Source organism: Mirounga angustirostris, unplaced genomic scaffold, assembly GCF_029215605.1.
Source record: "Mirounga angustirostris isolate CCGP_5_RB_7025 unplaced genomic scaffold, mMirAng1.0.hap1 SCAF_13, whole genome shotgun sequence".
Taxonomy (NCBI): Eukaryota; Metazoa; Chordata; class Mammalia; order Carnivora; family Phocidae; genus Mirounga; species Mirounga angustirostris.
This window is the reverse complement of record NW_026991721.1, coordinates 72,327,511-72,341,750: the sequence shown is the minus strand read 5'-3', so window position 1 is coordinate 72,341,750 and position 14,240 is coordinate 72,327,511. Positions and strand designations below refer to the sequence as shown.

The 14,240-nt window shown below is 48.2% G+C and overlaps 1 protein-coding gene across 2 annotated transcripts in view; it reads right to left on the bottom strand.

Moving 5' to 3' along the window:
• Positions 1-585: 585 nt before the first annotated feature.
• PANX1 (pannexin 1) overlaps positions 586-14,240 on the bottom strand; it is a 61,768-nt gene continuing 48,113 nt past the window's right edge. For both annotated transcript variants that reach the window (XM_045894629.3, XM_064577160.1), the window contains 3 exons: positions 7,309-7,535; positions 5,579-6,237; positions 586-5,046 (listed from right to left, as the gene is read on the bottom strand). In XM_045894629.3, coding sequence (XP_045750585.1) covers positions 4,967-5,046; positions 5,579-6,237; positions 7,309-7,535 — 966 coding nt within the window. In that variant the 3' untranslated portion in view covers positions 586-4,966. The remainder of the gene's footprint in view (positions 5,047-5,578; positions 6,238-7,308; positions 7,536-14,240) is intronic.

The following is a 14,240-nucleotide window of genomic DNA, read 5'->3' as shown; positions in this document are numbered from 1 at the left end:
AGGAGGATGCAGCCTGTCCACACCTTGGCTGCAGCCTTGTCAGACCCTGTGCAGAGGACCCAGCTCAGCCGCGTGCAGACCCCTGACCCCAAAAACCGTGAGATGATAAAGGTGTGTTGCTTTAAGGTGTTAAGGTTGTGGAGACTTGTTCTGGAACCATGGGAACCAAGTGCAGCTTCCAAGGTTCCCCGCGGTGCCACCCTGGGGGGCGGCTGGGGAGCACGAGGAGGTGAGGAAGGCTGCCGCCGGCGCTGGCAGCTCACGTTAAGCCAGGCACGGCTCTGGAGGGCCCGGATTTATCCCTACAGCAGCAAATTGTGTTAAATCCCCAATCAGAAAGCATGCGATCTCAGCTTTGAAAATTACAGAAGCTGTGGGCCCTTCATCAAGGACTTTCTTCCTTTGGTTCCTGCCAAATGGATGTTACATGACGCCTACTGAATTTGATGTATCCAGCAGAGAGGAAGGAGCCCTGAGTCTCATGACATTTCAGGACTCATCTCCCGTGACACCCTCCCTGAAGAGAAGGCAAGAAATATCACAAGACACATTTTTTGTTACTGAGAGAAGTTTTATTGAGGTGGGTGCAACACTGCAGAACGAAAACATCGTTTCCGCCTTTGCCACAGACATGGGCAGCCTTGGATCCCTCCTTAAGGGGAAGGCAGCTTGATCAGAATGCAGAACTTGGACAGTGACTTACATGGGAATCTAAAATGTCCTAGCGAGGACCACCAAACCGCAGAGCTTTCAAGATTCTTGTGCTTTTTTTAAGGATCATTTTCTAACACCGATACGCTGTCATCCTTTGATCTGTGTGGAACAGAAATCGATCATTCTTAGCGAATGACACAGCAGAAAAGAATACGTGTATTTTTCTTTCAAAGTTGTTAAGATGTTTAGTCATTAAAAAGAACTTAAAGTATACCTAGAGCACCACTCTACAGAACTCCGTGAGATTGTAATTACAGAGCTTTTAAAAAGCCAACTTGTTAGAGAGGAACGGATGGCGTCTGCTTTTGTAGGGAACATTTGTGACATTGTCGAATTCTACAAGGATTTTCCTCTTCTGGGGGCAGGGGAAAGCACACACGGCATGAGAAACTCTAACAACTTTCAAGAACTCGAAGAACAGTCACTGATCAAACTGCATGCTTTAAGTGACAGAGTATTTTTACAGCTAAGAAGAAACCCCCCCCCAAAACAATACATTTCAAGCAGGCCGAACAAACCAACAGTGAATTAACATCTACTACGTTCCACAGTGACACACTATCATTTCCGCCAGCCCTTTTTCAAGGTTTCACAGTACTTGTGAAAAACAGGGCCCCGGCCAACAACTGCCCAGAAGGGCCATTTCATGTCCATGCCCTCATATGAAACCCCAATTAGCGCTAATTGCACATTTCAATCAATGTTCCTTTTCAAGAGGTTGTTCTGGGAAGTGACTGAGATCAGGAGCTTCAAAACTTCAATTTCGCTAATCACGGCAGGGCAACACCGAACTTGTACTGAACTTGGAGGGGGCCACAAGCAGCAGCTAAGAACTGCCACTACTTTTCCGTAGAGACCTCGTCATTGACACAAATCTTCCTCTCTCCACCAGGGGGCCGAGGGAGTCTGCCCTCTCCTTTCCTGCACAGGACCGTGTGCCTTTTCAAATCCGATCACAGTTGCCAACAAACTAGACTTCTCCTAACAGCGTGTTCATGTGCTCAGCAAGTATTTACAGAATGCCTACTACCCGCCAGCCGCTGGGCTAGCTTACAGTACAGCAGGTTAAAAACTCCCGTCCTCATACACAGTCTATTGACCTGGGACGGACAATAAGCACAAGGCACCAACACGAACACATCTGAAAAAGCGTCTGCCCTGCCGCCCCACCTTGGCTCATTCTCGGATAGGACAGACGCTCGGCTTCCACAGACGGAACACGAACATGCAACAAGACCTGCCACACAGCCGGAAGCTGCTAGCGTTTTCACAACACAACCACCAAGTAGGACAAAGCATTGCGCAGGTGTTCGGAGAGGCTGAACAGGGCCAGTGGCGGCGGCAGGGTCGCTCCAGGATGCTGCCACCTACCCACTCTCGTAACTGGCTTGTTCAGCCCGACTCTGGACAACGAGCTCCACTCCTCAGAAGGTACAGCACATTCGCAAGTGTGCAAACACGATCTCACCACGTGAACACAGCCCGGAGACACTGCCGGAAGCGGCCGCTCCCTGCGAGGGCCGAGGGGCCTCCGCTGTGGGCCGGGCGGCTTGGACTCCGGCCCTGGGAGCGCGCACCAGGACGGGCCCTGATGGTGCATTTCATGCTGTATGTGCATCGCAGGGGAGGGTTTGTAACTTCCCAGAAGTCTGAAGAAGGTCCACACTGGACGTCTCTGCCTGTCCTGTGGTAAAAGCAAACAGGTGGCCGGACGCTGCTTTCAGGATGATCGGGTCCAGTCCCAGCCGGTGGTTTTCTAGGAAGACTCTAGCTGGAAACAAAGTCAGTAGCCCTGGAGTCCTCAGTCAGGATTTGTCTGTCCCTTTGTAGAAAGCACTGGATGACTCTGTACCCTCAGGAAATGGAAGCCTGGAAAGTCGTCCCGCAAGCCAGCAACTCCCAGGGGATGGAGGAGTTCACTTTCCTGGTAACACTTTCTCCCCACGCCGGAATGTAGGGCCAGGCATCCGCCTCAGCCTCTTAGCTCCACGATGGTCATTCACGGCCAACCCCATGGGCAGCTCCACGTCCGCCGCAGGCTTGCCCCTCTGCTGCCTGCCAGGGAAGGTGCAGAAGGCCAGCGGAGCCCTTCCTGGGCAAAACCACTCTGCTATTGTTTTGTCCCAGCTTCACACTGGACTGGTGGCTAAAGAGCCTCTGGGAAAAACTACAACTAGACTCTCAAGACCACCAGCTACAGAAGTTCTGGAGAGAGGAAAACAATATGGTGTCTTCCAAGAACACAGAGCAGCTGCTGGGAGTTTCTGGAAAGGCCTTTATTGTGGCTACTTTTCTTTGTACCTGCCTCTGCCTTTGCTGCCTATGACTAGGTTCTAAACTCCTCAAAGTTGGGGACCGGCCTTATTCGTCATATCCAACAGTCAGTGACGAGCATGATGAGCATGATGGGCCCAGGACATCCCAGAACCTACTGGAGCTCAGTATGTAGCAACAGGGAAGGAGAAGAAGGGTCAAGGACTCCAACTATACCAACTCTGATAAAAGGATTACATGTAACAGGGCTGAGGGAGTTGCTGGTTTCCTAAAGTAATGGATCTATTTTACCACTTCAAAGTACAAATTAGGGGCCGCCTATAAAGAAGATGAAGCTTTTTGGGGAAAAAAAGTGTATCACAGAAAAAGCTCTCAGAAATCTTTTCAAATTATAAAAAGAAACCAGTGTGGAACCCTTGGATATGGCGATATAAAAATGAAGGAAAATGGAGTATTTAGGTTCCTACCATTTCTAAGTCACACTAATTCAACGGTAATAAATATCATGTAACAAGAATAATTTAAAACACTGATTGCATTCTTAAGACTTATCATTAGCTTTCCATCTCAGACACCATCACAGAAGCGCAACTAAAATCCGCTTCTGTGAATATTCTGAAAAGAGAGAATATTCTCAGAATATTCTGAGCAGCTTATATAAATTTTGTTTTTCAAACAGTAATTAGGTTAGGTAAACAACTCTCCCTAGGAGCCAAATGTAAACTTCGAGGTTCCTGAGGATTACTCACTTTAGTAATGTGTTAACTTCCTAAGAATAAAAACAGGGAGATCCACGGACAGAATTTTAAAGGGTTTTGTATAAAATGTAAACATAGTTTGGACCTATTTCCATAGTTAGAACTGGGAAAGGTTTTTATATACTCTGAACTGGCCTTAAATGCTTGAGTGTTATATATCCATCTGTAATGTTTATCCTGTAATTCTCCATCAACGCTAGACCATCCTTCCCAAATGGCCTCAGTTCTGACATCACAGGATTCTAAATTAAAATGAATTTTTAAAAGATGTGCTTAAATATAAACTAAATAAACCGCTAAGCTGGTCTGGTTCTAAGCACACCATATGGCAGATGTCATTTATACGTTCTGATCATAAGAAGCAAAATGTCCCCCCCCCCTTTTTTTTTAAAGCATTCTGTGTTCTGTTCATTTGTTTAATATCCTGTTTCGAGTCTTTTGATCACAGAGGAAGGACCTGCAGAGAACCCCTTGGAAAACAGACTGAAATAGCCTGTTCTGTATGTCCAGATTTCCCCACTGGGCTCTGTGAGAAGCACTGTTTCCTGTACAGAAGTCGCAAGTAAATGTCCCCGGGACCCTGCCTTGCTCACCACGATTCCAGGCGGAGCAGTGCGGGGGCCCGCAGCCCTCCAGAGCAGAGCCGGCGCCGCAATTTCGGTGACGAGCAGCAGGGTGTGCAGAGACTGTGGGGACAGGAGCCTCACTGTCCCCAGTGGAGGACACGGCCAACAGCAGGTACCCCGCTGGTCAGTGAATGGTTTTCTCATGCAACAGTCATTAAGGGCACATAGGAGATTCATGTTACAATTGTATCCTGACAGGTTTATTATTATTTCACACAACAAATACAAAAAGCCTACCAAAGTCCTTGCTGGTAGTTCCGAGTCTCACTGCAGCATCTCTCCAGAAAGGTGCTTCTCTGAGGCAAACAGGGCTAAGACTCTTGCTTTGATGTGCCTTCCCATCTCCATGTGATGAGGACTCACACATGTACAGTTGCTGGGGTTGACTCATCTCCATGGTGCTGCTCATCAGGAGTTCATGAACCATTCTCCTAGAACATTCTGTGGACCATCATTTCCACTGGGGACTCAATAAGGCATGCTCAGTAGCTCTACTGAGAACCGTCTGCTGCGGACCGGCTGGGAACCTGACAGCCGATACCAATCCCATGTCACAGAAGTCACGGATCTCATGTTCAAGGGGAAAAAAAGTCATCAGCAGGAAGAATCCAGAAGTCTCTGTCGAGCATTCGTCTCTCCGTTATTTACTTTAATTTCACTGGGTTCATTTGAATCTGTCAAAACAGAAAACATGTATTTATGACAAAAGTCACAGAGCAGGAACCGACAGCATGAACTACCTACTCTTCTATCAATCTTGTGTTCTTTGCCTTACCAGGGTTTGCTTCTTAGCCACATTTCAGGGCACAGTGAAGTTAGGTCAGGGCTATGGTTAAATCAACGAATTTGTCTCTTTTGAAAGAGATGGAGAACAACGGGCAAGAGGCCCAGAGGTATGGGGACAAAGCCCGCAGAATGGACAAGCATATGCAAGAATGACAGCAAGGAGGGATGCTTGGGGTAGAGACCTTGAGAGAATGACCAGGAAGATAGGAGAGTCGGGAGAAAGCACACTTTCCTCTGGAGATCAGGGGCAGCACCCATTCTTCCCCTCAGTCTCCCAGTACTGAGGGGTTTCACCTAAGACCGCACAGGAAAATGGTTTCCTGATGAGGGGTGAGGGCAAGACTGTCGCTCACTGGTGAAGGACAGCCACAAAGGTGCTCCGTGAGCCTCCTCAGCCTCTGCCCCGAGAGTTCACCCTACCTTTGAGCTCCGTCATCGGGTCCCCCGGCTCCTCTGTCGTCATTTCCACAGGCTCCGGTCTCTTGCCATCCATGACATCCATCTTGATCGTGCCAAGGTGAGTCAGGAGGAGCATTGGGTTGATGCCCTGGCCGCTGCTTTTAATATTCTCCAGTACCTTCAGACACCTGTAAGACTTGAGCTCACTTACATTCTCCTCCAAGAAGAGGTTGTAAAGACTCAGGTCGTTGTACCCCTCCGACTTGAAATGCAGGACATCGAAAGTGGGCAGGATCTCATACACCCTGAGAACATCTGTCTTCTGTCGGTGGGGAACGAAGAGCGTGTAGATGACCACGGGGGCCAGCAGCACATAAACCACGAGGTTGATGAGGCTGAGCAACTGGAAGATGCCGACAGCGATGAGCTTGCACTGAAAGCGATCGGGGATGCTGCTGTCATTTCTCAGGATCCCGGACTTGATGTTGCAGACAAACTCGTCAGACAGCGACGAGAGGCTGAAGTAATAGCCCAGGTAGGCGCACGCGGACAGTATGATGCTGAGCGTCAGCAACCGGCAGCTGATGTACTTGATGATTAAGTTCTTACAGTTCTTCTTCGTCTTCAAGTACTGCTCCACAATCGGGTACTTGAAGTGGCTTTCAGAGATCTCCCACAAACTACAAACAACAACAACAACAAGGGAATAAAAAAAAAATTTAAACCCTTACGAAGATCAAATATCAAAGACGTAAACGCACAGAATAGTATCATGCTAAAAATCTCTCCCTCCCTACTTTACCTCTAACTTCACTGGCGTATCAGGGAATAAAATCGGGTTTAAAAAAAGAAGAAGAAAAACTACAACAGAACACTCACCCTCTTAGTATTTTAAAGAAGGTCTGGTTGGTTAAATGAGTTATATTTGTAAATTGTTAGAATGCCTGGCACCTAGTAAATGCTACACGTGGACCGTTCTTATTCTACTGTTTTTAAATCTGCAGTTTTCTCAGGTATGCAGAATAAAGAAGACTTTCTGGCCCAACTTGAACGCATGTGCGTCCTCCAGGCGAGGCGCGGGAGGCAGACGGCTCCGTGGGTTCGAGGCTCAGACTTAGGGCACACGGGCCTGGCTGGGGTCCCAGCCCTCCCTCTGAAAGCTGGAGGACAGTGTTTTTATGGGGGGAAGAGGGAGGCAGGAAATCAAGGCAGTTAGTTGTAATGACGTGGTGAGGGCTGAGATAAGGTACCCAGAGAAAACACAGTCTCTGGGATAGGTTATTTTAAAAATGAGAGCTATTAATAGGATTACCCTTGTTGAGAACAGGAACCAGAGGAAGAATGTGAAAAAGACAAGGTGCTGCCTACTCATTCCCCACTTCTCTCTCGCCAGTTCTCCAAGCCTAGCAGCCCCATAACCCTCTGCGCTTCTCCGTTACGCAGTAGGTCCCAGCCAGCGAGTAGCTGGTGCTGTCACCTGTCACCCCAGCTACACCTACCTGCCCTTCAGAACACGAGACAGTGGCACTCCCCTCAACAAGGCAAAGCATCTGGATGTGAGGACAGGTGCTGGGGCAGGCAGATGGGATGAGACTGGGGGAGAGCAGGCCTTCCTGGCTCCCACACATGTCTGCAGGTGCATAACAGCTCCCCCCCCCACTATAGTGGGAACCCAGGCCCAGATGGGCAGGAGGAGGGCTGAGACCTCATACCCCAAAGCCTGCCAAGATACCTGCCGGGGGCTGAGTTACCTTTGCCCCATGTTCTCAGGAAGCCCCGAAACGGGGCCGGCACCATCTCTCATGTCCTGATCATCATACATGCTCTTTGCAGCTTGAATTGAGCGGTTGTAAACCTTGTCAAGTTCTTCCATGATAAACTTCAAATCTGAGCAAAGATGAGGAGTAGCTGCAAAACGCCAGAAGAGGGACGGCAGGTACAGGAGGATGGCCACCAGCAGCAGGATGTAGGGGAAAAACTGAAAAACAAGACAGCCAATCAGGGGATCCACAGACCCCTCACCTCAGGACCCTAAGGGTCCAAGTGCTGCTCTCCGTTTTCTCGTTTTGAGACCAATGTGCATGCCCACGTCAAGGACGGAAATCGGGCTCATTACCTCATAACTACTTAAGGCTAAACTCACCTGCCCAGGTACGTAACCATCACTATTTTTTTTTTTTTAATCCTCCTTAATTTGAAATAGCTGGCAACTATGTGGTGACTGACACACGGCATCTCCTCCTAATCACAGAAGGAAACAAAAAAATAAAATGACTTCCATGTCCTTTAGTGTAATCCCTTAATAAAATCCCAATTAAGGAACAGGTAAATGTCACAGTGGTCTCTCTGGTTTGGGGGTTAGTTTTCACTGCTGTGGTTTTAGGAGGTCACTAATGTTAGAGCTCTTTTCTTACCCTTCTCGCTACAATCTGGGGAAAATGACACAGAAATGCCAACCTCGCCCAAAACAAATAAGAAAAATTGTGGCTTCAGTGATCCAGTAATCACACCATCAAACAGCTGGCCTAAGCAGTTAAACTTCACAGAATGCAGAATGGACCATCCACACCGGGACAGACCGGAGGACTGCCTGACATCCTCACCGTACAGCTGAGCGACCTCAGGCCCAGACAAGCCAACTGCCATGGGCCACAGCCCCGCGGAGAGCATCTGGATGTGGATGTACGTGCAAAACAAACCCGAGGGGATTCCGGAGTCAGGGAAAGCAAAGAATGCCCAGTAACCAGGGCCGTCGGGCCATCGGGAAAGGCTAAACCTTAAGAGAAGGCAGAGGAAGACCATGAGCTACAGTTAGCATGGATCTGAATTTAAGTTCGGCTTCGTGTCCTTGGGTGCCGACGTCACTGAGCCTCTGACTCTCAGGTTCCCGATCTACGAAATGGTCGTGTAATAGAGCTATCATGCAGATTAAGTGGGATAATGTGTGCAAACTGTTTAGCGTGGGGCCTGGCGTGTAAAAGGCACTACAGCACCAGGCTACAACCAACGGAAGGGCTGCCTCATGGACACATCCTACCTCTAGTCCTCACAGTGACCCTGCTAAGGCCTTTATTGATGGCTTCCCTTCACAAAGGGGAAGAGGATGCCCAGAGCGTCCTCTGGCCACAGAGCACAAAGCTGGAGCAGGGGACAATATGAAGCCTGCCCTCTCTGAACCCAGAGCCATGCCTTTTCCACCACAATACCCCATAAATTATTTCTACTTCTCTGGAAAACTTCTCCCCGTCTTTGGATTGGTCTCTCCCATTTCCTCAGAGTTGTAGCAGTGAGGGTCTTGAGAGGACACAGAACTCCCACCCCACACATCTCTGGGAGTGGGCAGCAGACCCAACACTGGGCTTCTCGCCGTCCAGTCAGATGTACAGAAAAGTTGCAAAGATTATACAGAGTGTTCTCGAATGACACACATCTGGTGTTCCCACTGTTAACACTTTACATTTCCATGGTCCACTTGTCAAGACCAAGAAGCCATCATTAACTCAATTTCAGACTTGCACTTGGGTTTCTCCAGTGGTCCCAGTGTTGTCTTCTTTCTGCTCAAAGATCCAATTCAGGGTCTATCTGTCAATTGAGTTGTCATGTCTCCCTCGTCTCCTTGGTTCTGTGATAGTTTCTCAGGTCTTTCCTTGTTTTTCATGAAGAATAACATTTTTCCTAAAGATTTTAAGTAATCTCTATAGCCAACGTGGGGCATGAACTCACAACCCCGAGATCAAGAGTCACACGCTCCACTGACCGAGCCAGCCAGGTGCCCCAAGAATAGTATCTTTAAATGTGTAAAATAATATCTAAAAGTTCACAAAAGAAGTGGGAGAGTTATTACATTACAAAACAAATTTATATGTGCTTATTAACACATTTATTAGGATCTGACACATGGTCTAACACCAACTTTGAAGTGGTGAAGGTCTCTGTGGCAAAATCACAGATGCCACTGACATCATTAGGGATAGTTGCCTGCATGATATGTATTTTTCAATGTTAAATTTTAGTTAGAGATTAGAGAGTTAAAATTTAGTTAGATCCATCTGGGGTTCTGGCCCGGGATGGGCTTTCTCAAAACCATTAACCCGATTTGCAGAGGCCTGCTGCACCATGACACGCACAACAGGCTGTGATCCAATGAATTCTGGCTACGCCGTTCATAGTTGGCTACAGCGAGAAGCACCTGTTTTTTGTGCCTGTTAGCACAAAAATGTAACAGTGTGAGACAGAGTCTGTGCTCCTTCCAGAACCCTCTAAGAGAGCCAGGCATTTTCTTGGGGAACTACAGGGAGAACGCTGTTTCTAATCTGGGGCTGTGGGATACCTTTACAAGTCACTTTTGTTTCAAAGCTATTTGAATTAATAGAATTTTACCTCAAACTGTTCTTCTGGATTAAAAAGTGACTGTTTACAGTCTGTGGCACTTTTTCCAACAGGCCCATGTGGTGCAATAATTAGTCCCAATGAATAGATCAGCTACAGCTCACTGTAATTGGAAAAATGAGTGTTTAAAGCTATTACACATTGGGTGTTTGCTTTCTCCTCAGATATCCTCATACCTTGATCACCTCTGTAAGGAATGCAGTTGAATAATGCCCCATTTCTCGGTTTTCTCCACAGTTAAGCCTTTTGTTTCTTTTTCATCAAAAATGAAAATGTGACTTTCAGTGACTCTGTAACAAGGTGGTATTAAAATCAATTCAATTGAAATAGGAATCCAAAAAAGCATTATAGTCTTTAAAATCCTTTTGTCTGCATAAGGAGCATGGGGAAATTGCCGAGCTGGAATGGCTGGATGGGAATGTCTTTGTTCATGAGCTCTGTCTGCTCCAAACGAGGTCTGAGACACTCGGCATCTCTCAAAGCCACGGCCGCACAATCCTGTTATGCGGTTCATGTCAGCACCGAGTTCTTCCCATGACAGCGAAGCTCCTCAAAGCAAAGTAGAACCAAACGGCAGCACAATTTCCAGTCTGTTTGCCTTAAAAGTTTGTGTTGTTTCTGGAAGGGGTTGTAGAACAATAGAACTTCCAGAAGGAAGGAAGCCTGGAGGGGCTCTGGTACAACCTCCCTCCGCATTCAAATCCCTTGCATTCAAATCCCCTCTACCTCGTGGAAGGTGAAGATGGGTTCAATTTAGGACTGAACAGCTCCTCCGCTGAAATGAATGTGGTCACGGCCTATGGCATTAAATGCAGATGGGTAAATCCATTTAAAAACATCAGGGCTGGGGGCACCTGGCTGGCTCAGACAGTGGAGTGTGCCACGCTTGATCTCAGGGTTATGAGTTTGAGCCCCACACGGGGAATGGAGATTACTTAAAAAAATAAAATCTTAAAAACAAACAAAAAACCCATCAGGCCTGGGAGCAGGGCCAGGTGGGAATACCAGCTAATAATTAAATAATCAAAACATTAAAGTGATAGCCACTAAATACGTAGGTACTTAAGTACTGAGCAACGAGAAATGTCCTTTGGAAGGTCAGGGAAGGCTTTACAACAGAGGTGACATCTGAACTAGGTCTTCAAGTACAGTGAGGCAACAAGAACATACAAGAATGCTATCCGTACATTAAGACTCCACTCAAATTTCAAATTTTCTGTGGCACTTCGGATGCACACTTTCCTCTGCATGGAATTCTCTCTCTTTTTCTGCCCAGTGAATTCCTACACATCCAGGGCACCAAAGCAAACGAGTGAGCCCACGGTGAGGACGTAGTAAGAGCTGAGGTTGGAAGGATGTATTAGGTTGAATGGTGTCTCCCCGCCAAAACTCACGCCCAGAACCTTAGAACGTGACCTCGTTTGGAAATACACCACAGCCTGCCAGCCACCACCAGAAACGAGAAGAGAGGCACAGAGTTCTCCCTCTGAGCCCCCAGGAAGGAACCCACCGTGCTGACATCTTCATTTCCAAATCCTGGCCTCCAGAAATATGAGCGAATAAATTTCTGTTATGCCAAGCCACGGAACGGGTGGTAATTTGCTACAGGAGCCCTAGGAACCCCTATGAAGCGTAAGCAGGAACTAATTTATGACGTCCTTGGCTTCCCACGTTATAGGCGATGGGAAGCCCCCGGGTGCAGGGCATGATGACAATTAATTTGAGAGAGATTACTGCAGCTGTGGAGAAGGGAACCCAGTGGAAAGGAGAGAGACAAGGCAGGAGGTTAGGACACTATGCGCTGGGCTGAGGCAGCAGCAGGCGGGGCGGGGGGGGGGGGAGACGGATGTAAGAGCCACAGAGCGCGAGGAGCAGACACTGCCCACTTGGAACTGACGGATGGAAAAGGGAAGAACAGAGGCTAATTCTGGGTTTCTAGCTTATGCAAGGGTGTGGATGGTAGTATCATTAGTTGAGCTAAAGAAACAAGAAGGACCGGATTCCAAGCAGAGGGGAGTGAGGTGGGAGGTGGACCTGAGGAGATGAGAGCTTGTGAACGTAAGATACCCATACTCAAGAACTCAAATCCTAGTGGAGATGTGCAGTAGGCAGCTGAAAATAAAGGGGAAAAATCTGGCTGACCTTACGATTCAGGATTTTGTAGCACACAGAGATGGTCGAAGCCAAGAATGGCTGGGCTCATCCAAGGAGAATGTGTAGGAGGGGCCAAGAGGGGCAGGGAGGGACACGGGATCCTGACCTGAGGGTCGGGCAAAAAGAGAATGCTGGAAGAGATGGGAAGTAATGGTCTGAACGCAGGAAGCAGGTAAACCAAGAACAAACTGCATCGGGGAAGTGGTATAAAAAGACACATGGAAGATGTCTGCTCTTGGCCGCGTCTTGTTCAGACAGTAATCACTTTGAAGATAATCCCAAATTTAAGAAGTCTCGAGTGTAGGGCTACGCAGAAAGGCTAGTGCATCCAGGAGCAGCTTACAGACGACAGAGAAGAAAGGGAGGTACTCCATTCTACTCTGCACTCAAGGAAGACACCCGATACCTATCTCCAGGCTTCATGACTCATGATGTTCGGGGAGGGTCCTGGCACGAGGAGAGACCTAGGGAAGACAGGATGGTAAGCAGAGCATTTGTTTGTGGAAGCAGAAAGAGACTCCTGACAGCAGAATCAGAACCAAGTCATGAGGAAGCAAGGACAAATGCTCCTAACGATCTGTATGAAAATGGAACGAACTGTTCTGGGAGGCAGGGAGTTCCCTTTCAATGAATCATCTGGGAGGCCTTTAGAATTCTCCATCAGGGGCAGGCAAACTTTTTCCTGCCAAGGGCCAGACAGTAAATGTCTGTGAGCCAGAGGACCTCTGGTGCATACGTGAGAGCAGATGCAGGGAATGTGTAAAGGAATGGGCATGGCCATGTGCCACTAAAACTCTTCACAGAAATAGGTGATGGAGGGGCTGGATTTGGCTGGAGCGTGGACGTTAGAGTTTGTCAGTCCCTTGGTCTGGATCCTTGTTTCCCAGAGAGTGGTCCACAGAGCAGCAACTTCAGGATCACCTGGGCAACTGCTGGGAAGAATGCAGGCCCCATCAGACCTACTGAACCTGAGTCTACGTCTCCACAGGGTCCCAGATGACTTAGGGGCACTAAGAGTTGGCGAAACACTGGTCTAGATGAGTGGTGCCCACAGGGGAGCCCAAGGCAAGCCAGCAGTATCAGCATCTCCTAGAGAGCTGAAGAAAACCAGACTCCTGGCCCTCAGGATCCTGAATTTTCACAAACTGCCCCCTCCACCTCCCACCCAGGGTAATGCTAAGGTTTGGAAACCTCTGGTCTGGGAGTCTCAGAGGATCCCTCCAAACTAAGTTTCAGTGAATCCACTTAAAGATTTGTCCATTCTGTTAATTTTATTTTCTTGTTCTGTGGCTTTTTTTTTTCAGTCAAAATCTTGCTTTCCTTTCAGAACATAAAAATCATGCCTAGCAGCTGCCTGCATTATGAACTTGAACAAGTAACAGAACACTCAAAAAAAAAAAAAAAAAAAAAGGCCCGTTATCAAAGAGTCCTAGAGCACCACCTGCCGGTCCCCGAGTGCACACACATTTCTACAAAAACCGTTCCTTGGTGCTACTGGGGGCCACCAGAAGTAAGTGGAGGAGGAAGAGGGAGGGAGACGTGAAAAAGCAGCGGGGAAGAAATCACAGCATCGATTATGCCAGGCCCACAAACTTCACACTGACATACACTTAAATATTCCAGTGAGTAATTTCTTTGGGGGGAGTTTGGGCCTCCTGGGTTTAAGTCTGGCGTCAGAACTGAGTTGAGAAGCATTCCCATAAACCCTGTGCCCCTAACGCCCTCACCCTGGATCTGAGCAGGACATACGAACTGCTTCATTCCCCCCACTTCCACTGCCCCAGGGGCACGCTGCTGCATGAGACACGGGCGTGGGCTCTTCCTGCAGGGAACCTGCAGGCTTAGAAATAAAGAATCACTTCAACAGAATTAAGGCGAGTATCTGCCACCTCCCATGGTTGCTCCAGGAACAGCACAGGCTGCTCTGGGAACAGACAAGAGAGACCAGAGTGCGGTGCAGCTGATGTTTTGCTCGGCCAGCACCCCATTTTTGGGATCTGACTGCCTGGAGGCAGGTTGTGCGGTCTACTGTCCACACAGCGGCCTCAGGGTCTTACTTCGTGTTGACCCCGCCCGGCCCCGAAAGCGGTTAGACTTGGCAACAACCCTCAGTCTAGAGGTTCAGAGGAAGCTTCCAGGT